We start from the raw sequence: 25,103 nt of genomic DNA on the forward strand, positions 1-25,103 counted from the left end.
CTCAGTACATTATTATTGGGACACAGCGCTGCTACAATGAACTGATTATTCATTAGGTGTGTGGGGGCAACATACCGTAAACATCTGTCATGGTACTGTATACAGTATGTGTTCATATGTGACCAGCTTCATGTGTTCTATTGGGGAGAAAAGGGTTCCTCCCTACAGCTCATTATGTTTCTACAGAATAAAGAGTGAGAGCATGAGGGAGGGAGAGTGACGGGGAATGGATAATAAGGAGGATAACTGTACTTTAGAGGCAGAGAGAAGGGGAAGGGTGTGGGAGAGGGTGGGAGGTACAGGAATGAGAGAAGAAGACTATAAGAACAGGAGAAAGATGGAAAGGGAGAGAGAGAGAGGAGGAGAGCATATGAGAAACTGTATTAGACAGAGAAGAATCTCCCTCCATCTGAGGAAAACCCTGCAGGGGGAGGGTACCCCTCTCATCTACCCCCTAGCCTGGCCACAAGTGTGTGTGTGTGTGTGTGCATATAGATTCACAGTCCAGCAGGGTTACTATGCACTAGCTGTGCAAGGGGGGGTGGGGCCTCAACACAAGACTGGCACATAAGAAGGAAGAGAGAGATATAGAGAGGAAGGAAGGAGAGAGAGAGTGTGATAGATAGAGGGGGGGTAGAATGACAGTTGAAAGAGCATGTGTGTGTGAGAGGGCTAGAGAGAGAGTGAAGGAGATCGCGAGCAAGCGGAGAGAGAGCTGAGAGCAAGAGAGTCCCTTCTGTCTCTGGTAGGGAGAGATAGAGAGAAAACAAGGGAGAGAGAGAAGAGAGAGAGCTGAGAGCAAGAGAGTCCCTTCTGTCTCTGGTAGGGAGAGATAGAGAGAAAACAAGGGAGAGAGAGAAGAGAGAGAGCGTTGAGATCTTTCTCTCAGTCTCTGCTGAAGCACAGGAGTCTATGCCCAAGCTGGATCCTGCATAACTCCTTGTCCTCCTCTTCCTCTTGTTGTCTGCGCTGTCTTTAAAACGGAGGGAACCCTCGGACTCAGAGCTCATCCGTTGCCGTGGCAATGGGCTGTCGGCTCTCAGGGCCGTGGTTCGGCGATGGAATGGGGGTTAGTGTGCACACTTCTAAATCTGTGGGTGTGTGGTGCGTGTATGCCTGCGTGCGTGTGCATTCTTTTTTGCATGCGTATGCGCTTCTATGTGTGTGTATGTGTGTGTGTGGGCACATGTGTAGATGGAATTTATGGATAGAGGAAGGGTCATGTAGATGATAGAGAATATGGAGAATAACGGAACAGAATACACACCATGACATGATGCCTGCTCTGTGTGTGTGTGTGTGTGTGTGTGTGTGTGTGTGTGTGTGTGTGTGTGTGTGTGTGTGTGTGTGTGTGTGTGTGTGTGTGTGTGTGTGTGTGTGTGTGTGTGTGTGTGTGTGTGTGTCAATACGTGGGAGTCTGTGAGTGTGCTTGTGAGAGTAGTACAGAATAAGAGTTAGACAGGCACGGATCTTATTATGAGAGAAATGACCATATGTGTTTGAAAGAGTCCTTGTATTTACTTGTAGAAAGATTGTGTCTACAGACAGATCAGTTCTGTTGTCTGTTTTAGCAACATAGTGAGGCTTGTGATTGTGCTTTCTGTGTAGGGGTTATTCAGCGTTGTGTGTGCATATGTGTGTGAATTTGTGCGTGTGTATGTGTGTGTGTGTGTGTGTGTGTGTGTGTGTATGGCAGCCTCTTGTGACCAGCATTGATGATTACAAGGAGTGACAGCTTTCCCCATCCAACAGCACAGAGAGCTGAGTGACTCTCTCTCTCTCTTTCACTTCCCTTCCTCTCTCAATTCTCTCCCTCTATCCTTTCCTATCTCTCTCTCTCTCCTATCCATCTTTTGACCTTACATTACATCCCTCTCCACATCCATCTGTACTGTTCATTCTCTCCTCTCTTCTCCTCTCCTCCCTCATCTCTTCTCCTCACCTCTGCTCCCTTCTCTCTTCTCCTCTCCTCCCCTCTGCTCCCTCCTCTCTTCTCCTCTCCTCACCTCTGATCCCTCCTCTCTTCTCCTTTCCTCACCTCTGATCCCTCCTCTCTTCTCCTTTCCTCACCTCTGCTCCCTCCTCCCTTCTCTTCTCCTCTCCTCAGCTCCCTTCTCTCTTCTCCTCTCCTCTGCTCCCTTCTCTCCTCTCCTCCTCTGCTCCCTTCTCTCTTCTCCTCTCCTCCCCTCTGCTCCCTCCTCTCTTCTCCTCCCCTCTGCTCCCTCCTTTCTTCTCCTCTCCTCCCTCTGCTCCCTCCTCTCCTCTCCTCACCTCTGCTCCCTTCTCTCTTCTCCTCTCCTCCCCTCTGCTCCCTTCTCTCTTCTCCTCTCCTCCCTCCTCTCCTCTCCTCTCCTCTGCTCCCTCCTTTCTTCTCCTCTCCTCCCCTCTGCTCCCTTCTCTCTTCTCTTCTCTCTTCTCCTCCCTCTGCTCCCTCCTCTCCTCCCCTCTGCTCCCTTCTCTCTTCTCCTCTCCTCCCCTCTGTTCCCTTCTCTCTTCTCCTCTCCTTACCTCTGCTCCCTTCTCTCTTCTCCTCTCTGCTCCCTCTGCTCCCTTCTCTCTTCTCCTCTCCTTACCTCTGCTCCCTTCTCCTCTCCTCACCTCTGCTCCCTTCTCTCTTCTCCTCTCCTCCCCACTGCTCCCCCTGCTCCCTTCTCTATTCTCTTCTCTGCTCCCTCCTCTCCTCTCCTCCCCTCTGCTCCCTTCTCTCTTCTTCTCCTCTCCTCCCCTCTGCTCCCTTCTCTCTTCTCCTCTCCTCCCTCCTCTCCTCTCCTCTGCTCCCTCCTTTCTTCTCCTCTCCTCCCCTCTGCTCCCTTCTCTCTTCTCTTCTCTTCTCCTCCCTCTGCTCCCTCCTCTCCTCTCCTCCCCTCTGCTCCCTTCTCTCTTCTCCTCTCCTCCCCTCTGCTCCCTTCTCTCTTCTCCTCTCCTTACCTCTGCTCCCTTCTCCTCTCCTCACCTCTGCTCCCTTCTCTCTTCTCCTCTCTTCACCTCTGCTCCCTTCTCCTCTCCTCACCTCTGCTCCCTTCTCTCTTCTCCTCACCTCTGCTCCCTTCTCTCTTCTCCTCTCCTCCCCACTGCTCCCCTCTCTTCTCCTCTCCTCACCTCTGCTCCCTTCTCTCTTCTCCTCTCCTCACCTCTGCTCCCTTCTCTCTTCTCCTCTCCTCTCCTCCCCTCTCCCCTCCCTCCTCTCTTCTCCTCTCCTCTCCTCCCTCCTTTCTTCTCCTCTCCTCACCTTTGCTCCCTCCTCTCTTCTCCTCTCCTCACCTCTGCTCCCTTCTCCTCACCTGTCCTCCCTCCTCTCTTCTCCTCTCCTCACCTCTGCTCCCTTCTCTCTTCTCCTCACCTCTGCTCCCTTCTCTCTTCTCCTCTCCTCCCTCTACTCCCTCCTCTCTTCTCCTCCCCTCCCCTCCCTTCTCTCTTCTCTTCTCACCTCACCTCCTCCCCTCTGCTCCCTTCTCTCTTCTCCTCTCCTCCCCTCTGCTCCCTCCTTTCTTCTCCTCTCCTCCCCTCTGCTCCCTTCTCTCTTCTCCTCTCCTCCCCTCTGCTCCCTCCTTTCTTCTCCTCTCCTCACCTCTGCTCCCTTCTCTCTTCTCCTCTCCTCACCTCTGCTCCCTTCTCCTTTCCTCACCTCTGCCCCCTTCTCCTCTCCTCACCTCTGCTCCCTTCTCTCTTCTCACCTCCTCTGCTCCCTTCTCTCTTCTCCTCTCCCTCCTCTCTTCTCCTCTCCTCCCCTCTGCTCCCTTCTCTCTTCTCCTCTCCTCCCCTCTGCTCCCTTCTCTCTTCTCCTCTCCTCCCCTCTGCTCCCTTCTCTCTTCTCCTCTCCTCCCTCCTCTCCTCTCCTCTGCTCCCTCCTTTCTTCTCCTCTCCTCCCCTCTGCTCCCTCTTCTCTCTTCTCTTCTCTTCTCCTCCCTCTGCTCCCTCCTCTCCTCTCCTCCCCTCTGCTCCCTCCTTTCTTCTCCTCTCCTCACCTATGCCCTCTTCTCTCTTCTCCTCTCCTCACCTCTGCTCCCCCTCTCTCTCCTCACCTCTGCTCCCTCCTCTCTTCTCCTCTCCTCACCTCTGCTCCCTTCTCTCTTCTCCTCTCCTCACCTCTGCTCCCTTCTCTCTTCTCCTTTCCTCACCTCTGCTCCCTTCTCCTCTCCTCACCCCTGCTCCCTTCTCTCTTCTCACCTCCTCACCTCTGCTCCCTCCTCTCTTCTCCTCTCCTCACCACTGCTCCCTCCTCTCTTCTCCTCTACTCACCTCTGCTCCCTTCTCTCTTCTCCTTTCCTCACCTCTACTCCCTCCTCCTCTCCTCACCTCTGCTCCCTGCTCTCCTCTCCTCCCCTCTGCTCCCTTCTCTCTTCTCCTCTCCTCCCCTCTGCTCCCTTCTCTCTTCTCCTCTCCTCCCTCCTCTCCTCTGCTCCCTCCTTTCTTCTCCTCTCCTCCCCTCTGCTCCCTTCTCTCTTCTCTTCTCTTCTCCTCCCTCTGCTCCCTCTTCTCCTCTCCTCCCCTCTGCTCCCTTCTCTCTTCTCCTCTCCTTACCTCTGCTCCCTTCTCCTCTCCTCACCTCTGCTCCCTTCTCTCTTCTCCTCTCTTCACCTCTGCTCCCTTCTCCTCTCCTCACCTCTGCTCCCTTCTCTCTTCTCCTCACCTCTGCTCCCTTCTCTCTTCTCCCCACTGCTCCCCCTCTCTTCTCCTCACCTCTGCTCCCTTCTCTCTTCTCTTCTCCTCTCCTCACCTCTGCTCCCTTCTCTCTTCTCCCTCTCCCTCTCCTCCCCTCTGCTCCCTCCTCTCTTCTCCTCTCCTCTCCTCCCTCCTTTCTTCTCCTCTCCTCACCTCTGCTCCCTCCTCTCTTCTCCTCTCCTCACCTCTGCTCCCTTCTCTCTTCTCCTCACCTCTCCTCCCTCCTCTCTTCTCCTCTCCTCACCTCTGCTCCCTTCTCTCTTCTCCTCACCTCTGCTCCTTCTCTCTTCTCCTCACCTCTGCTCCCTCCTTTCTTCTCCTCTCCTCCCCTTTGCTCCCTTCTCTCTTCTCCTCTCCTCCCCTCTACTCCCTCCTCTCTTCTCCTCCCCTCCCCTCCCTTCTCTCTTCTCACCTCCTCCCCTCTGCTCCCTTCTCTCTTCTCCTCTCCTCCCTTCTGCTCCCTCCTTTCTTCTCCTCTCCTCACCTCTGCTACCTTCTCTCTTCCCCTCTCCTCACCTCTGCTCCCTTCTCTTCTCCTCACCTCTGCCCCCTTCTCCTCTCCTCACTTCTGCTCCCTTCTCTCATCTCACCTCCTCTGCTCCCTTCTCTTCTCCTCTACCTCCTCTCTTCTCCTCTCCTCCCCTCTGCTCCCTTCTCTCTTCTCACCTCCTCCCCTCTGCTCCCTTCTCTTCTCCTCTACCTCCTCTCTTCTCCTCTCCTCCCCTCTGCTCCCTTCTCTCTTCTCACCTCCTCCCCTCTGCTCCCTTCTCTCTTCTCCTCTCCTCACCTCTGCTCCCTCCTTTCTTCTCCTCTCCTCACCTATGCCCTCTTCTCTCTTCTCCTCTCCTCACCTCTGCTCCCCTCTCTCTCCTCACCTCTGCTCCCTCCTCTCTTCTCCTCTCCTCACCTCTGCTCCCTTCTCTCATCTCCTCTCCTCACCTCTGCTCCCTTCTCCTCTCCTCACCTCTGCTCCCTTCTCTCCTCTCCTCACCTCCGCTCCCTTCTCTCTTCTCCTCTCCTCACCTCCGCTCCTTCTCTCTTCTCCTTTCCTCACCTCTGCTCCCTTCTCCTCTCCTCACCTCTGCTCCCTTCTCTCTTCTCCTCACCTCTGCTCCCTCCTTTCTTCTCCTCTCCTCCCCTTTGCTCCCTTCTCTCTTCTCCTCTCCTCCCCTCTACTCCCTCCTCTCTTCTCCTCCCCTCCCCTCCCTTCTCTCTTCTCACCTCTGCTCCCTTCTCCTCTCCTCACCTCTGCTCCCTCCTCTCTTCTCCTCTCCTCACCTCTGCTCCCTTCTCTCTTCTCCTCTCCTCACCTCTGCTCCCTTCTCTCTTCTCCTCTCCTCACCTCTGCTCCCTTCTCTCTTCTCCTCTTCTCACCTCTGCTCTCTCTACTCTTCTCTTCTCCTCACCTCTGCTCCCTTCTCTCTTCTCCTCTCCTCTCCTCACCTCTGCTCCCTTCTCTCCTCCTCTCTTCTCTTCTCACCTCCCCTCTGCTCCCTCCTTCCATCTCCTCTCCTTTCACCAATCTCTCTTCTGCCATGGTGTGATCTCCAGTCTCCTCTCCTCTCTCCCTCTTTCTCTCGTGGGGTAATGCTCCCTCCTCTCTTCTCCTCTCCTCATCTGCTGCCCTTCTCTCTTCTCCCTCCTCCTGTCCCTCTCTCTTTCTGTTGTCACCTCTGCTCCAGTCTCCTCTCCTCACCCCTGCTCCCTTCTCTCTTCTCACCTCCTCACCTCTGCTCCCTCTCTCTCTTTCTCTCCTCACCATGCCCCTCTCCTCCTTCTCCTCTAGTGATCTCTCTGCTCCCCCTTCTCTCTTCTTTTCCTCACCTCTGCCCCTCTCCTCCCTACCTCTCTCTCTTTCTCCTGGAGTGATGCCCCTTCTCTCTTCTCCTCTCCTCTCCTCTGCTCCCTTCTCTTTCTCCTGATCCTCCCTCCTCTCCTCTGCTCCCTCCTTTCTTCTGAAGTCCTGCCCCCTCTGCTCCCTTCTCTCTCTCTCTCTTTCTCCTCCTCTCTCCCTCTTCTCCTCTCCTCCCCTCTGCTCCTCTCTCTTCTCTCTCCTACCTCTGCCCCTTCTCCCTCTCCTCACCTCTGCTCCCTTCTCTCTTCTGCCCTCTCTTCACCTCTGCTCCTTCTCCTCTCTCTCACCTCTGCTCCCTGATCCCTCTTCTCCTCACCTCTGCTCCCTTCTCTCTCTTTCCTCTCCTCCCCACTGCTGCCCCCTCTCTTCCCTCACCTCTGCTCTCTCTCTTCTCTTCTCCTCTCCTCACCTCTGCTCCCTTCTCTCTTCTCCTGTCTCTCTCCTCCCCTCTGCTCCCTCCTCTCTTCTCCTCTCCTCTCCTCCCTCCTTTCTTCTCCTCTCCTTCCTCACCTCTGCTCCCTCTCTCTTCTCCTCTCCTCACCTCTTCCTTCTCTCTTCTCCTCACCTCTCCTCCCTCCTCTCTTCTCCTCTCCTCACCTCTGCTCCCTTCTCATCTTCTCCTCACCTCTGCTCCCTTCTCTCTTCTCCTGACCTCTGCTCCCTCCTTTCTTTCCTCTCCTCCCCTTTGCTCCCTTCTCTCTTCTCCTCTCCTCCCCTCTCTCCCTGTCTCTTCTCCTCCCTCCCTCCCCTCTCTCTTCTCACCTCCTCCCCTCTGCTCCCTTCTCTCTTCTCCTCTCCTTCTGCTCCCTCCTTTCTTCTCCTCTCCTCACCTCTGCTGACCTGCTCTCTTCCCCTCTCCTCACCTCTGCTCCTTCTCTCTCCTCACCTCTGCCCCTTCTCCTCTCCTCACTTCTGCTCCCTTCTCTGTCTCTCACCTCCTCTGTCATGGGGTGATCCCTCTCCTCCCCAGAGTTCCCTTCTACACATGGCATGCATTCTCAGGCCTCCTCCCCTCTGCTCAGTGTCTTCTATCTACCTCCTCTCTCTCCTCTCCTCCCCTCTGTGTCCCCTTCTCTCTTCTCCTCCTCCCCTCTGCTCCCTTCTCTCTTCTCCTCTCCTCACCTCTGCTCCCTCCTTTCTTCTCCTCTCCTCACCTATGCCCTCTTCTCTCTTCTCCTCAAAGGGTCCTCACCTCTGTCCCCCCTGAATCCTCACCTCTTCCCTCCTCTCTTCTCCCTCCACACCTCTGCTCCCTCTCTCATCTCCTCTCCTCACCTCTGCTCCCTTCTCCTCTCCTCACCTCTGCTCCCTTCTCTCCTCTCCTCACCTCCGCTCCCTTCTCTCTCTCCTCTCCTCACCTCCGCTCCCTTCTCTCTTCTCCTTTCCTCACCTCTGCTCCCTTCTCCTCTCCTCACCTCTGCTCCCTTCTCTCTCTCTTCTCCTCACCTCTGCTCCCTCCTTTCTTCTCCTCTCCTCCCCTTTGCTCCCTTCTCTCTTCTCCTCTCCTCCCCCTCTACTCCCTCCTCTCTTCTCCTCCCTCCCCTCCCTTCTCTCTTCTCACCTCTGCTCCCTTCTCCTCTCCTCACCTCTGCTCCCTCCTCTCTTCTCCTCTCCTCACCTCTGCTCCCTTTCTGAAATCTTGTGCCTCTCCTCACCTCTGCTTCTTCTTCTCTCTCCTCACCTCTGCTCCCTTCTCTCTTCTCCTCTTCTCACCTCTGCTCTCTCTACTCTTCTCTTCTCCTCACCTCTGCTCCCTTCTCTCTTCTCCTCTCCTCTCCTCACCTCTGCTCCCTTCTCTCCTCCTCTCTTCTCTTCTCACCTCTCCTCTGCTCTCCTCCTTCCATCTCCCCTCCTTTCACAATCTCTCTATCTGCCATGGTGTGATGTCCAGTCTCCTCTCCTCTCTCTCTTTCTGTCGTGGGGTAATGTCCAGTCTCCTCTATCTCTTTCTGTCATGGAGTGATGCCCACTCTCATCCCCTCTCCTGTCCTCTCTCTCTTTCTGTTGTAGGGTGATGTCCAGTCTCCTCTCGCTCTTTCGGTCATGGGGCGATGCCCAGTCTCCTCTCCTCTCTCTCTTTCTGTCGTGGAGTGATGCCCACTCTCCTCCCCTATCTCTCTCTTTGTTGTGGAGTGATGCCCACTCTCCTCCCCCTCCTCTCCTCTCTCTCTTTTTGTCGTGGGGTGATAACCAGTCTCCTCTCCTCTCTCTCTTTCTGTCGTGAAGTGATGCCCAGTCTCCTCCCCTCTCCTCTCTCTCTTTCTGTCGTGAAGTGATGCCCACTCTCATCCCCTCTCCTCTCCTCTCTCTTTCTGTCATGGAGTGATGCCCACTCTCATCCCCTCTCCTCTCTCTCTTTCTGTCATGAAGTGATGCCCACTCTCATCCCCTCTCCTCTCTCTCTTTCTGTCATGAAGTGATGCCCACTCTCCTCCCCTCTGCTCTCCTACCTCTCTCTTTGTTGTGGAATGATGCCCACTCTCATACCCTCTCCTCTCCTTTCTTTCTGTTGTGGGGTGATGTCCAGTCTCCTCTCCTCTCTGTCTTCCTGTCGTGGGGTGATAACCAGTCTCCTCTCCTCTCTCTCTCTCTCTCTCTCTTTCTGTAGTGGAGTGATGCCCAGTCTCATCCCCTCTCCTCCCTCTCTTTCTGTCATGGGGTGATGTCCAGTCTCCTCTCTCTCTTTCTGTAGTGGAGTGATGCCCAGTCTCATCCCCTCTCCTCCCTCTCTTTCTGTCGTGGGGTGATGCCCATTCTCCTCTCCTCTCTCTCTTTCTGTCATGGCGTGATGTCCAGTCTCCTCTCCTCTCTCTCTTTCTGTCATGGGTGATGCCCAGTCTCCTCTCCTCTCTCTTTTTCTGTCATGGGGTGATGCCCAGTCTCCTCTCCTCTCTCTTTTTCTGTCATGGGGTGATGTCCAGTCTCTGGTCTGAATCAGGGCTAACGTCCTCTCTCCTCTCTGTTTTTCTGTCATGGGGTGATGTCCAGTCTCCTCTCCTCTCTCTTTTTCTGTCATGGGGTGATGCCCAGTCTCCTCTCCTCTCTCTTTTTCTGTCATGGGGTGATGCCCAGTCTCCTCTCTCTTTTTCTGTCATGGGGTGATGCCCAGTCTCCTCTCCTCTCTCTTTTTCTGTCATGGGGTGATGCCCAGTCTCTCTCTCTCTTTTTCTGTCATGGGGTGATGCCCAGTCTCCTCTCTCTTTTTCTGTCATGGGGTGATGCCCAGTCTCCTCTCCTCTCTCTTTTTCTGTCATGGGGTGATGTCCAGTCTCCTCTCCTCTCTCTTTTTCTGTCATGGGGTGATGCCCAGTCTCCTCTCCTCTCTCTTTTTCTGTCATGGGGTGATGCCCAGTCTCCTCTCTCTTTTTCTGTCATGGGGTGATGCCCAGTCTCCTCTCCTCTCTCTTTTTCTGTCATGGGGTGATGCCCAGTCTCCTCTCCTCTCTCTTTTTCTGTCATGGGGTGATGCCCAGTCTCCTCTCCTCTCTCTTTTTCTGTCATGGGGTGATGCCCAGTCTCCTGTCTCTTCCTCCACAGAGTTTTTTTGTACACATGGCATGCATTAAAAGGCCACCATAATACTGCCAGTGTGTGTGTATGTTACAGCATGCCTCAGGTAAGGCTGGATGTGTCCTTGGCTGGGTATCTCCCCATGACGTTAGCATGTCGACAAGCAGATGCACAAACAAGCTCTACACACACACACACACACACACACACAACTGCAAATCAGAAATCAGAACCACACAAAGGGTTTGACTGTGTTTGAATACAACACATTTTTCAGTTACCCTCACAGAGAAATATGGCACACACACACAGTACTCTCTCTGTAATCTACATAGTAAATACTTTCTCTCTCGCTCTGTCTCTTCCAGGTGGCTGGTGGCACCTTAATTGGGAAGGACAGGCTCATAGTAATGGCTGGAATGGAGTAAGTGGAATGGTATCAAACACATCCCACACATGGTTACAATGTGGTTGATACCATTCGATTCACTTCATTCCTACCATTATTAGGATACGTCCTCCCCTCACCAGCCTCCTGTGCTGTCTCTGTAGTTGTGTGTGTACTGTAGTAGGTGGTGAGTCATGTTAGTGATAGGGAGTAGTTCTGAAATGCTGTGTGCAACTGTCACTCTGGTTGGGTTGGGTCATGTGTTGTTAGCTCACGGCTCTAGTGGCATGGCTCTGGTGCTATGCTGGGCATCGGGTACAACGTACAAGCCAGGTATCGAATCCCAAATGTTTTGTTTTTCGTCTTGGGTTGTAACCCTTTAGTTTTCATCTCTGCATCCCCTCCCTTGTTTTGAGTGTTCTCCAGAGTAGATGAGTCACTTCTGAACCCCCACAATGCATCCCTGGTGCACTATATGGGGAATAGAATGGCATCTGTGTGTCTCTGTGTCTCCTCACAGGTCAGTGGGCGGGATCTGAGTCACCTGACTAAACGGGATCTTTCTCACCTGAGCAAACGGGATGCTCTTAGAATCCTGGCTGCCTATGAGCACCCAATCACGCTGCAGATCAAGGGCCGGCGTGGGAGGGGTTATGGCTTACAGGACTGCAGCACGCAGACGGAAAGACACTGGGAGCCCCTCCCCCTGGCCCCCCACCTGGCCCTGCACAGTCTGGGGGTCACAGCAGCCGAGACCATGTCCAGGGTCAACCCGGACGGGTAGAGTCAAAGATAGAGACACACATACACACACACATGCGCTAACACACAGACAAATGCTCTCTCTGTCTCTCTCTCACACACACACTTCAGATGTCTATAAAATTCAGTAATATCTTACCCCAATAAATGTTAGATTTATTGACTCGACTTCTCTCTTTCTCTCAGACACTACTGCAGCCACATGAGTCTTCCTCGTGATCACCGTGACAATGGGAGATATGAGTACCTGCCCAACGCTCCACAAGACATAGAGGACATGGATCCACTGGGCTACCAGGTGAGACAAAACACACACACACACACACTAGTAGTAGTAGGATGCCATTTAGTTTTGAATGAAAGATAATCACTTGATGTTGCCAGCCAAAGTCATACCCTATAGTCTACAAGGTCTACAAATGGGGGCACTCTGTTTGTGAGTGTACCACCATTCATCACTCAGTACCTGTATCAGTTACAAGACACATCAATTAAAGGCCTTACACCAGTGTTAAATCCTGCACCCCACTAATTATTGTGACTGATATGACTTATTCTGTCACTGGTGATAATAAAGCCAATAGAATTGACCCACTGTATTGTATGGTACAGCACATGTGACGGAAGTAGCTAGAACTACAGCATACTGTGTGTCTGTGTTGTTCTGTCCATTGAGAGGATGGAAATACATCTTCTATGCAAGAAAACTATCATGTTAAATAAACAACACTGGGAAGCTTGTGTGGGTGTAGTGGTGGGCTGTATGGCTCTGAAGGTCAGTGTACACAGGGCTCTGAACAGGGGACTGCACTAGAGGAGGTTCAGGGCTTACTTCTCCAGGTTTGTTTGTTTGTTTGTGTGTGTGTATGTGGAATAAACTGTAGACATCCAGATAACCTTTTTGACTGAATAGAATCCAGATTGCAACTGTTTGGTCTGAATCAGGGCTAACGTCCAAAAGATCTGCGTCCATATTGGAGTCTCTCTTGGAGGAAAAGCACCTTGAAGTTCGGTGATTAAGGCTTTAATGGCAAAATGCCTTTAAAAAAAATGGAGCAGCCAACCCAGTCTGGAATTATACATGCTGCCACCAAGCATCTGAGACCTGAGTGGAACTATACACACACATGCACTCACACACACTCACACACAGACAAAGACGTACACATACAAATACAGTACACACAGACAAGCCTGATTGCTCAGGCCCAAACAGCCAGGATGCTATGCTGCATAAATAAAAGTAACCAAATCTAAATCACCACCACGTGTACATCTAAATCACCACCACGTGTACATCTAAATCACCACCACGTGTACATCTAAATCACCACCACGTGTACATCTAAATCACCACCACGTGTACATCTAAATCACCACCACGTGTACATCTAAATCACCACCACGTGTACATCTAAATCACCACCACATGTACATCTAAATCACCACCACGTGTACATCTAAATCACCACCACCACGTGTACATCTAAATCACCACCACCACGTGTACATCTAAATCACGACCATGTGTACATCTAAATCACCACCACATGTACATCTAAATCACCACCACGTGTACAGTACATCTAAATCACCACCACGTGTACAGTACATCTAAATCATCACCACAACGTGTACATCTAAATCACCACCACATGTACAGTACATCTAAATCACCACCACCACCACGTGTACATCTAAATCACCACCACGTGTACAGTACATCTAAATCACCACCACCACGTGTACATCTAAATCACCACCACATGTACATCTAAATCACCACCACATGTACATCTAAATCACCACCACATGTACATCTAAATCACCACCACGTGTACAGTACATCTAAATCACCACCACATGTACAGTACATCTAAATCATCACCACAACGTGTACATCTAAATCACCACCACATGTACAGTACATCTAAATCACCACCACCACCACGTGTACATCTAAATCACCACCACGTGTACATCTAAATCACCACCACCAAGTGTACAGTACATCTAAATCACCACCACCACGTGTACATCTAAATCACCACCACGTGTACATCTAAATCACCACCACGTGTACATCTAAATCACCACCACATGTACATCTAAATCACCACCACATGTACAGTACATCTAAATCACCACCACGTGTACAGTACATCTAAATCATCACCACCACGTGTACATCTAAATCACCACCACGTGTACAGTACATCTAAATCACCACCACGTGTACATCTAAATCACCACCACCACGTGTACATCTAAATCACCACCACCACGTGTACAGTACATCTAAATCACCACCACCACGTGTACATCTAAATCACCACCACGTGTACATCTAAATCACCACCACATGTACATCTAAATCACCACCACATGTACATCTAAATCACCACCACATGTACATCTAAATCACCACCACCACGTGTACATCTAAATCACCACCACATGTACATCTAAATCACCACCACCACGTGTACATCTAAATCACCACCACGTGTACATCTAAATCACCACCACATGTACATCTAAATCACCACCACGTGTACATCTAAATCACCACCACATGTACAGTACATCTAAATCACCACCGCGTGTACATCTAAATCACCACCACGTGTACATCTAAATCACCACCACCACATGTACAGTACATCTAAATCACCACCACCACGTGTACATCTAAATCATCACCACCACGTGTACATCTAAATCACCACCACGTGTACATCTAAATCACCACCACCACGGGTACATCTAAATCACCACCACCACGTGTACATCTAAATCACCACCATGTGTACATCTAAATCACCACCACGTGTACATCTAAATCACCACCACATGTACATCTAAATCACCACCACGTGTACATCTAAATCACCACCACCACGTGTACAGTACATCTAAATCACCACCACCACGTGTACATCTAAATCACCACCACCACGTGTACATCTAAAATCACCACCACCACGTGTACATCTAAATCACCACCACGTGTACATCTAAATCACCACCACCACATGTACATCTAAATCACCACCACCACGTGTACATCTAAATCACCACCACCACGTGTACATCTAAATCACCACCACCACGTGTACATCTAAATCACCACCACATGTACAGTACATCTAAATCACCACCACCACGTGTACATCTAAACCACCACCACGTGTACATCTAAATCACCACCACATGTACATCTAAATCACCACCACATGTACATCTAAATCACCACCACGTGTACATCTAAATCACCACCACGTGTACATCTAAATCACCACCACATGTACATCTAAATCACCACCACATGTACATCTAAATCACCACCACATGTACATCTAAATCACCACCACCACGTGTACATCTAAATCACCACCACGTGTACATCTAAATCACCACCACGTGTACATCTAAATCACCACCACGTGTACATCTAAATCACCACCACATGTACAGTACATCTAAATCACCACCACGTGTACATCTAAATCACCACCACATGTACATCTAAATCACCACCACATGTACATCTAAATCACCACCACCACGTGTACATCTAAATCACCACCACCACATGTACATCTAAATCACCACCACATGTACATCTAAATCACCACCACCACGTGTACATCTAAATCACCACCACATGTACATCTAAATCACCACCACCACGTGTACATCTAAATCACCACCACATGTACATCTAAATCACCACCACGTGTACATCTAAATCACCACCACGTGTACATCTAAATCACCACCACATGTACATCTAAATCACCACCACGTGTACATCTAAATCACCACCACATGTACATCTAAATCACCACCACCACATGTACATCTAAATCACCACCACGTGTACATCTAAATCACCTCCACATGTACATCTAAATCACCACCACGTGTACATCTAAATCACCACCACATGTACAGTACATCTAAATCACCACCGCGTGTACATCTAAATCACCACCACGTGTACATCTAAATCACCACCACATGTACATCTAAATCACCACCACGTGTACAGTACATCTAAATCACCACCACCACGTGTCACCACCACAGTACATCTAAATCACCACCACATGTACATCTAAATCACCACCACCACGTGTACATCTAAATCACCACCACCACGTGTACATCTAAATCACCACCACCACGTGTACATCTAAATCACCACCACCACGTGTACATCTAAATCACCACCACCACGTGTACATCCAAATCACCACCACCACGTGTACATCTAAATCACCACCACGTGTACATCTAAATCACCACCACATGTACATCTAAATCACCACCACATGTACAGTACATCTAAATCACCACCACGTGTACATCTAAATCACCACCACATGTACATCTAAATCACCACCACGTGTACATCTAAATCACCACCACGTGTACATCTAAATCACCACCACGTGTACATCTAAATCACCACCACATGTACATCTAAATCACCACCACATGTACAATACATCTAAATCACCACCACGTGTACATCTAAATCACCACCACATGTACATCTAAATCACCACCACATGTACATCTAAATCACCACCACCACGTGTACATCTAAATCACCACCACCACATGTACATCTAAATCACCACCACATGTACATCTAAATCACCACCACATGTACATCTAAATCACCACCACCACGTGTACATCTAAATCACCACCACATGTACATCTAAATCACCACCACCACGTGTACATCTAAATCAATCACCACCACATGTACATCTAAATCACCACCACATGTACATCTAAATCACCACCACCACATGTACATCTAAATCACCACCACATTTACATCTAAATCACCACCACCACGTGTACATCTAAATCACCACCACGTGTACATCTAAATCACCACCACATGTACAGTACATCTAAATCACCACCACGTGTACATCTAAATCACCACCACCACGTGTACAGTACATCTAAATCACCACCACCACGTGTACATCTAAATCATCACCACGTGTACATCTAAATCACCACCACGTGTACATCTAAATCACCACCACCACGTGTACATCTAAATCACCACCACCACGTGTACATCTAAATCACCACCACGTGTACATCTAAATCCCCACCACGTGTACATCTAAATCCCCACCATGTGTACATCTAAATCACCACGACATGTACATCTAAATCACCACCACGTGTACATCTAAATCACCACCACCACGTGTACATCTAAATCACCACCACATGTACATCTAAATCACCACCACCACGTGTACATCTAAATCACCACCACATGTACATCTACATCACCACCACGTGTACATCTAAATCACCACCACATGTACATCTAAATCACCACCACCACATGTACATCTAAATCACCACCACATTTACATCTAAATCACCACCACCACGTGTACATCTAAATCACCACCACGTGTACATCTAAATCACCACCACATGTACAGTACATCTAAATCACCACCGCGTGTACATCTAAATCACCACCACCACGTGTACAGTACATCTAAATCACCACCACCACGTGTACATCTAAATCACCACCACCACGTGTACATCTAAATCACCACCACGTGTACATCTAAATCACCACCACATGTACATCTAAATCACCACCACCACATGTACATCTAAATCACCACCACATGTACATCTAAATCACCACCACCACGTGTACATCTAAATCACCACCACGTGTACATCTAAATCACCACCACATGTACATCTAATTCACCACCACGTGTACATCTAAATCACCACCACATGTACAGTACATCTAAATCACCACCACGTGTACATCTAAATCACCACCACGTGTACATCTAAATCACCACCACGTGTACATCTAAATCACCACCACCACATGTACATCTAAATCACCACCACCACGTGTACATCTAAATCACCACCACGTGTACATCTAAATCACCACCACGTGCACATCTAAATACATCTAAATCACCACCACGTGTACATCTAAATCACCACCACGTGTACATCTAAATCACCACCACCACGTGTACAGTACATCTAAATCACCACCACCACATGTACATCTAAATCACCACCACCACGTGTACATCTAAATCACCACCACCACGTGTACATCTAAATCACCACCACCACGTGTACATCTAAATCACCACCACGTGTACATCTAAATCACCACCACCACATGTACATCTAAATCACCACCACCACGTGTACATCTAAATCACCACCACCACGTGTACATCTAAATCACCACCACCACGTGTACATCTAAATCACCACCACCACGTGTACATCTAAATCACCACCACGTCACCACCACGTGTACATCTAAATCACCACCACATGTACATCTAAATCACCACCACATGTACATCTAAATCACCACCACCACTAAATGTACATCTAAATCACCACCACGTGTACATCTAAATCACCACCACGTGTACATCTAAATCACCACCACGTGTACATCTAAATCACCACCACGTGTACATCTAAATCACCACCACGTGTACATCTAAATCACCACCACATGTACATCTAAATCACCACCACGTGTACATCTAAATCACCACCACATGTACATCTAAATCACCACCACATGTACATCTAAATCACCACCACATGTACATCTAAATCACCACCACCACATGTACATCTAAATCACCACCACATGTACATCTAAATCACCACCACCACGTGTACATCTAAATCACCACCCGTACATCTACATCACCAACCATGTACATCTAAATCACATCTAAATCACCACCACCACGTGTACATCTAAATCACCACCACGTGTACATCTAAATCACCACCACATGTACATCTAAATCACCACCACATGTACATCTAAATCACCACCACCACGTGTACATCTAAATCACCTCCACGTGTACATCTAAATCACCACCACGTGTACATCTAAATCACCACCATGTACAGTACATCTAAATCACCACCACGTGTACATCTAAATCACCACCACGTGTACATCTAAATCACCACCACATGTGTACATCTAAATCACCACCACGTGTACATCTAAATCACCACCACGTGTACAGTCATCTAAATCACCACCACATGTACATCTAAAATCACCACCACGTGTACATCTAAATCACCACCACGTGTACATCTAAATCACCACCACCACGTGTACATCTAAATCACCACCACGTGTACATCTAAATCTACCAATACATCAAATCACCACCACATGTACATCTAAATCACCACCACGTGTACATCTAATGTCATCTAAATCACCACCACATGTACATCTCAAATACATCTAATTCACCACCACATGTACATCTAAATCACCACCACGTGTACATCTAAATCACCACCACGTGTACATCTAAATCACCACCACGTGTACATCTAAATCACCCACGTGTACATCTAAATCACCACCACATGTACATCTAAATCACCACCACATGTACATCTAAATCACCACCACATGTACATCTAAATCACCACCACATGTACATCTAAATCACCACCACATGTACATCTAAATCACCACCACATGTACATCTAAATCACCACCACATGTACATCTAAATCACCACCCCATTTACATCTAAATCACCACCACATCTACATCACACATTCACACGGACACACAGTCACACAGTCACAAACAGAACTCACGTGTTCAGTGGGTGGAATGTGAGCTGTGCCTAATGAAATCCCCTTGGAGAATGGAAGGATGCTCAACTTAGAGAGACAGAGGGAAAAACACACTCCTCTCTCCCATCTACAAACATTTACTGTCTACAGACTGATTTAACCACTGCTGCAAAACACAAGCCTCAGTTCAGTCAATCTGGATTGCAAACCTACAGCATGTGATGCAGTTCCATTAAAGGACATATTTAATAATCAGGACTCTTGATAACATAGGGATATTTTAGGGATATTTTTGGGGGAGAGAAGCTGGATGAACATTTGAATTACATAACCAAAGTTCTAGAATTAGCATAAAAAATGAAATGCTTGTTTATTCACGTAAACACACATTATTCACAGTCAGTTAAACATTGATTAACCGCTCTTTCTCTCTCTCTCTCCCTAAGGACCCAGAGCTGGACCATCGTGTTCCAAGGGATCAGAGCTGTTTGACTGGCTGCTGCAACACCAACCTTGAGGAGCCCAGCAGTTTCCACAGCCAGGTGTGTATGTGTGTCTGTGTACTGTATATCTACGTACTGTATGTATGTCTGTGTACTGTATATCTACATACTGTATGCGTGTCTGTCTACTGTATATCTACATACTGTATGTGTGTCTGTGTACTGTATATCTACGTACTGTATGTGTGTCTGTGTACTGTATATCTACATACTGTATGTGTGTCTGTGTACTGTATATCTACATACTGTATGTGTACTGTATATCTACATACTGTATGTGTACTGTATATCTACGTACTGTATGTATGTCTGTGTCCTGTATATCTACATACTGTATGTGTGTCTGTGTACTGTATATCTACACACTGTATGTGTGTCTGTGTACTGTATATCTACATACTGTATGTGTGTCTGTGTACTGTATATCTACACACTGTATGTGTGTCTGTGTACATACTGTATGTGTGTCTGTATATCTACATACTGTATGTGTGTCTGTGTACTGTATATCTACATACTGTATGTGTGTCATACTGTATGTGTGTCTGTGTACTGTATATCTACATACTGTATGTGTGTCTGTGTACTGTATATCTACATACTGTATGTGTGTACATACTGTATGTGTGTCTGTGTACTGTATATCTACTGTGTACTGAATATCTACATACTGTATGTGTGTCTGTGTACTGTATATCTACATACTGTATGTGTGTCTGTGTACTGTATATCTACATACTGTATGTGTGTCTGTGTACTGTATATCTACACACTGTATGTGTGTCTGTGTACTGTATATCTACACACTGTATGTGTGTCTGTGTACTGTATATCTACACACTGTATGTGTGTCTGTGTACTGTATATCTACACACTGTATGTGTGTCTGTGTACTGTATATCTACATACTGTATGTGTGTCTGTGTATATCTACACACTGTATGTGTGTACTGTATATCTACACACTGTATGTGTGTCTGTGTACTGTATATCTACACACTGTATGTGTGTCTGTGTACTGTATATCTACACACTGTATGTGTGTCTGTGTACTGTATATCTACACACTGTATGTGTGTCTGTGTACTGTATATCTACACACTGTATGTGTGTCTGTGTACTGTATATCTACACACTGTATGTGTGTCTGTGTACTGTATATCTACACACTGTATGTGTGTCTGTGTACTGTATATCTACACACTGTATGTGTGTCTGTGTCTGTGTACTGTATATCTACACACTGTATGTGTGTCTGTGTACTGTATATCTACACACTGTATGTGTGTCTGTGTACTGTATATCTACTGTATGTGTGTCATCTACACACTGTATGTGTGTCTGTGTACTGTATATCTACACACTGTATGTGTGTCTGTGTACTGTATATCTACATACTGTATGTGTGTCTGTGTACTGTATATCTACATACTGTATGTGTGTCTGTGTACTGTATATCTACATACTGTATGTGTGTCTGTGTACTGTATATCTACATACTGTATGTGTGTCTGTGTACTGTATATCTACATACTGTATGTGTGTCTGTGTACTGTATATCTACATACTGTATGTGTGTCTGTGTACTGTATATCTACATACTGTATGTGTGTCTGTGTACTGTATATCTACATACTGTATGTGTGTCTGTGTACTGTATATCTACATACTGTATGTGTGTCTGTGTACTGTATATCTACATACTGTATGTGTGTGTGACTGTGTTCTCTCTCTCTCCTTCAGACTGAGGATGAGGACTATATGTTGGAGAAACCTCTGGGCTACCTACCTCTCCACCATGAGCTGGACAGCGGCCTGGGCTGGACCGACGGTAGCCTGCACCAGGGAGACCTCTCTGGCCTGGAGACTGAGGAGGGGGGTCTGGAGGAGTGTCACCCCAGGGGAGGAGGCTCCGGTGGGGGCCTGCTGGTCAGTGGAGGAGGGGGTGGAGGTGGTGGGTCTCCGTCCTCTGAATCCTTCATCTCGTCTGAGCTGAGTGACTCTGGCTTCCATAGCGTGAGCACCGGAGAGTTCCGCCGTTTCCAGAAGCTGTTAGAGAAACGCATGCGCCTGTACAATGCTCGTCTGCACCACCAAGGGGAGGTGTGTGCACGGGAGCGCCGCGACAGCTGGCAGAAGAACCACAGAGAGCTGCTGGAGGCCATCCCTGAGGCACTGACCATGCAGCCCCAGCACTCCTACCTCACGCCTGGCCTGACTGCTCCATCCATGGGCCCTCCACCCCGAGGACTCTTCAGGTAGGAGCTTATCACCAGACTAACATCACTGTGATTATCATAGTTTATCATGATAACATGATCCATAACCATCCAAACCCCATCTTCAAAGTGTTCTCCATCCAGGGTTCAACGATGATAATGCAGGTTGTTCACCACGGTACCATTGTATTTATCGCTTATGTGTCTAATAGTTCTGTTTCTTCAGGGTGTCGTCTGTCCAATTCCGGAAAGCGGATCGTCCCTGTCTGGGCAAACACAGCTCCAGCAGTGGCTCCCTCTTCAACCCCCAGCACACCCCTGGTCCCCTCTCTGTCCACGCCCCTGTCCTCTCCACCTGCAGTACCCCCTCCGGTCACCACAGGCTTCTGCTGCAGCACCAGGGCTCCAGCTCAGAGGGTCAGCTGAGGAGAAGCAGGACCCTGCACCACCGGGCTCCACCCCAGGAGCGTGTCAGACGGGCCAGTCACCCGTCCTCCCCCTCTTACGCCACCCTGCAGCACTGTGGAGTAGCTTCACTTAGAGGCCTGGAGCTGGGCCTGCCTGAAGAGGGAGAACCAGAACTAGTGCTCAGACACCCAGCAGGACTTGCCCCCTCACCTCTGCACCATGCAACCTCTCCGGGGGAACACAGAGGGGCCATGCCTTTACCCAGGGGACATTACTGGGACAATAGTGGAGGCCGTGACCAGCTGGTTAATGACAGGAGGCAGCAGGAGAGGAGCTTCATGACAGACCTACCAGTGTGGGAGAGGGAGCGAGAGAGAGAAAGAGAGCAAGAAAGAGAACGAGAAAGAGAACAAGAGAAAGAAAGAGAGCGGGAAAGAGAAAAACAAAGAGAGAGAGGAAGAGAGGTGCACCGCTTCCACACCCTCAGCCACCCTCCCCAGACATCCATGGACATCCATGAGACATGGCCTAAACCAGCCAACCGTCTGTCCCGCCAGGGCTCCGGGTGTGGTGGGGGCCTCTACAGCACCCTGGAGAGCCACACTGGGTTCGGATCTGGGGTCGTTGGAGTGTCCAGGATGGGCTCCAATCCTAACCACAACCTTGATACTACCCCTAACACCAACCCCAACCTTCCTAACCCTAACCCTACCCTTCCTAACCCTAACCCTAACCCAAGGGCTGTGAGGAACCAGATTCTCCGTGACCGGGCATCGCGGCTAGCGGACGAGCGCAGCGGGATGAGTACAGATGAGGAGAGCCAGGAGGTGATGAGGGGGAGGTACTGGAGCCGCACTGAGAGACGGGAGCACCTCCTACTGGCCCGCGAGCAGAAACAACAACAACAGCAGGCCAGAGGGCAGCAGGCTTACACGAGGCCACGAGCCAATGGAGGATCAGGATCTATGAGAGATACAGGGGTCAACACAAGAGGAGGAGCTATGGGTGGACAGGGGGGAGGAGTTATCCGAGAAGGAGAGGCTATGTCTGGAGGGGGAGGGTCTTTGGGAGACGGCCGGTGCAGCACGGTGCTGGAGCTCAGCCAAAAGAAGTTGAGTCGTCTGAGGAACAGGAAGCTGTTAGATGATTGGACGACGGTGGAGGAGCTGATGACTCATGGGACGAGGCTGGGCACTGGGGAGGAGATGTCCCTCTGTCCCAGCTCACTACTGACTGTGACTACTGTATAGTGTGTCTCTGCGTGTATGTCTGTGTGTTTTTCCACCATAAAGCACCATGGACAATACATTTGTTTGAGGGTAAGTGTATGCGTGTGAGTATATAAGTGTGTGTCACCAATGTACAGCACCTCTGACAAAGTGTATGTGTCAGACCTTCTTACTGACTACTGCAACGCACTGCAAGTGTCTATCTATTACAATCTGTGTGTCTGTGTGAGAGAGGATCGGTCTGTGTGTGTGTGTGTCTGCACCATGTATGGCTACCTCATGCTCATGGGGTTTGTGAATCAATTTGAAACAATATAATATCATGTCATTTTGTTGATTTTATCTTTGGGTGTCTTTTGAGTGCAAAAATGCTGCCTGGTGACATTGATGAAACTCTTACATTTGGACTTTTATGCCTCAACTAAAGTTGTGATTGAGATTTCTAAAAGCAATACTGCATTGTAAGAGAATCCACCAGAAAAGAGCAGCTTACTGGAGAGGAGATGCCACAACAAAGCTAGTGGAGAACTTTGTGGATTGATAACCACCCTACACAATCAATGTGTTTTTGTAACAGCGATCCCATTGACAGTCTGAAAGGGGAATGGTGCTGCAGTAGAAGATTTTGCTACCGGATGTGATCGTGCTCAAACTACCTGGTACCCTTGTTTGCACAACAACTAACGCAACCCATCCTATCATTGGAATGATGTTTACATTGCCTGTCTATTGAGGCATTCATTCTGTATTCTGAAGTGGTTGTTCCAGAGATAGGTACTGCAGAGTAGATGGTGTAGGCTGAGCTGGCCAGGGGTTAGTGGTTTGTTGCTAGAGGTCTCTGGAGGTCAGGGCTGTTGTTGTTTAGTACATATTCATTAGGGAACGTACGGAACAACGCCAGGGTACAACGCTAGGGTACAACGCTCGGGTACAACGCTAGGGTACAACGCTCGGGTACAACGCTAGGGTACAACGCTCGGGTACAAAGCTCGGGTACAACGCTAGGGTACAACGCTAGGGTACAACGCTCGGGTACAACGCTCGGGTACAACGCTCGGGTACAATGCTCGGGTTCAACACTGGTGGTGTGGTGTCAAGCTCTAATGTCTGTCACATTTTGTTTCTCACTTAATTGATCAATAGATAGGGGTCAGATGTCAAATTGGCTTATGACAGGGTTATACAGGATTATGTCAGGGTTATGTTCGCTTATGTCAGGGTTATGCAGGCTTATGTCAGGGCTATGCAGCAAATGTTAACTAAAGTCACTGTGGTAGGTACTACTCATACTATCATTGATAACTGAAATGAAAGGTGTGATCAGAGGTGGGATTTGCTTTTTGTGTAGCGTTATCAGCACTCATCATTACTGAGGCTACAGGATCACACACCTTAATGCACTGTATGTGTTTCTCACTCAGCGTGCATGTGATTCTTACACACACAGCAAGTAGGACTCACACCTGTCTGGTGTGGAGCTGAGAGAGGCAGAAGAAAGAAGAAAGGAACAACAGAGAGAGAGATATATATATATATATATATATATATATATATATATACAGTTGAAGTTGGAAATTTACATACACATAGGTAAGAGTCATTAAAACTTATTTTTCAACCACTTCACAAATTTCTTGTTAACATACTATAGTTTTGGCAAGTCGCTTAGGACATCTACTTTGTGCATGATACAAGTCATTTTTCCAACAATTGTTTACAGATTATTTCACTTATAATTCACTGTATCAGAATTTCAGTGGGTCAGAAGTTTACATACACTAAATGCTTTGGAAAATGATGTCATGGCTTTAGATGCTTCTGATAGGCTAATTGACATCATTTGAGTCAATTGGAGGTGTACCTGTGGATGTATTTCAAGGC

The 25,103-nt window shown here is 48.6% G+C and overlaps 1 protein-coding gene across 2 annotated transcripts; it reads left to right on the forward strand.

The window, feature by feature from the left end:
• The first annotated feature begins 725 nt into the window (after window positions 1-725).
• LOC112254862 lies at window positions 726-24,802 on the forward strand. Of its 2 annotated transcripts, XR_002954206.2 has the most exons (7): window positions 726-1,069; window positions 10,936-11,195; window positions 11,364-11,475; window positions 19,310-19,405; window positions 21,110-21,624; window positions 21,812-23,312; window positions 24,670-24,802. XR_002954206.2 is itself a non-coding variant. In XM_024427782.2 (6 exons), the coding sequence occupies exons 1-6, from the start codon at window positions 1,025-1,027 to the stop codon at window positions 23,241-23,243; spliced, it is 2,460 nt and encodes an 819-aa protein (XP_024283550.2). In that variant the 5' UTR covers window positions 726-1,024; the 3' UTR covers window positions 23,244-24,802. The 2 variants fall into 2 exon arrangements, 1 of the variants encoding a protein (XP_024283550.2); XM_024427782.2 differs by having other exon boundaries at window positions 21,812-24,802.
• The last annotated feature ends 301 nt before the right edge of the window (window positions 24,803-25,103 follow it).

The sequence above is a fragment of the Oncorhynchus tshawytscha genome, linkage group LG07 (genome assembly GCF_018296145.1).
Source record: "Oncorhynchus tshawytscha isolate Ot180627B linkage group LG07, Otsh_v2.0, whole genome shotgun sequence".
Lineage (NCBI taxonomy): Eukaryota > Metazoa > Chordata > Actinopteri > Salmoniformes > Salmonidae > Oncorhynchus > Oncorhynchus tshawytscha.

What these genes read in the sequence shown, in the direction of transcription:
- LOC112254862 (XM_024427782.2), top strand. Translation starts at nt 1,025, where the DNA reads ATGGGCTGTCGGCTCTCAGGGCCGTGGTTCGGCGATGGAATGGGG. An exon ending in TCCAGGGTCAACCCGGACGG is followed by an intron (nt 11,196 to 11,363) that starts GTAGAGTCAAAG and finishes TCTTTCTCTCAG; the next exon opens with ACACTACTGCAGCCACATGA. An exon ending in CCACCCCGAGGACTCTTCAG is followed by an intron (nt 21,625 to 21,811) that starts GTAGGAGCTTAT and finishes CTGTTTCTTCAG; the next exon opens with GGTGTCGTCTGTCCAATTCC.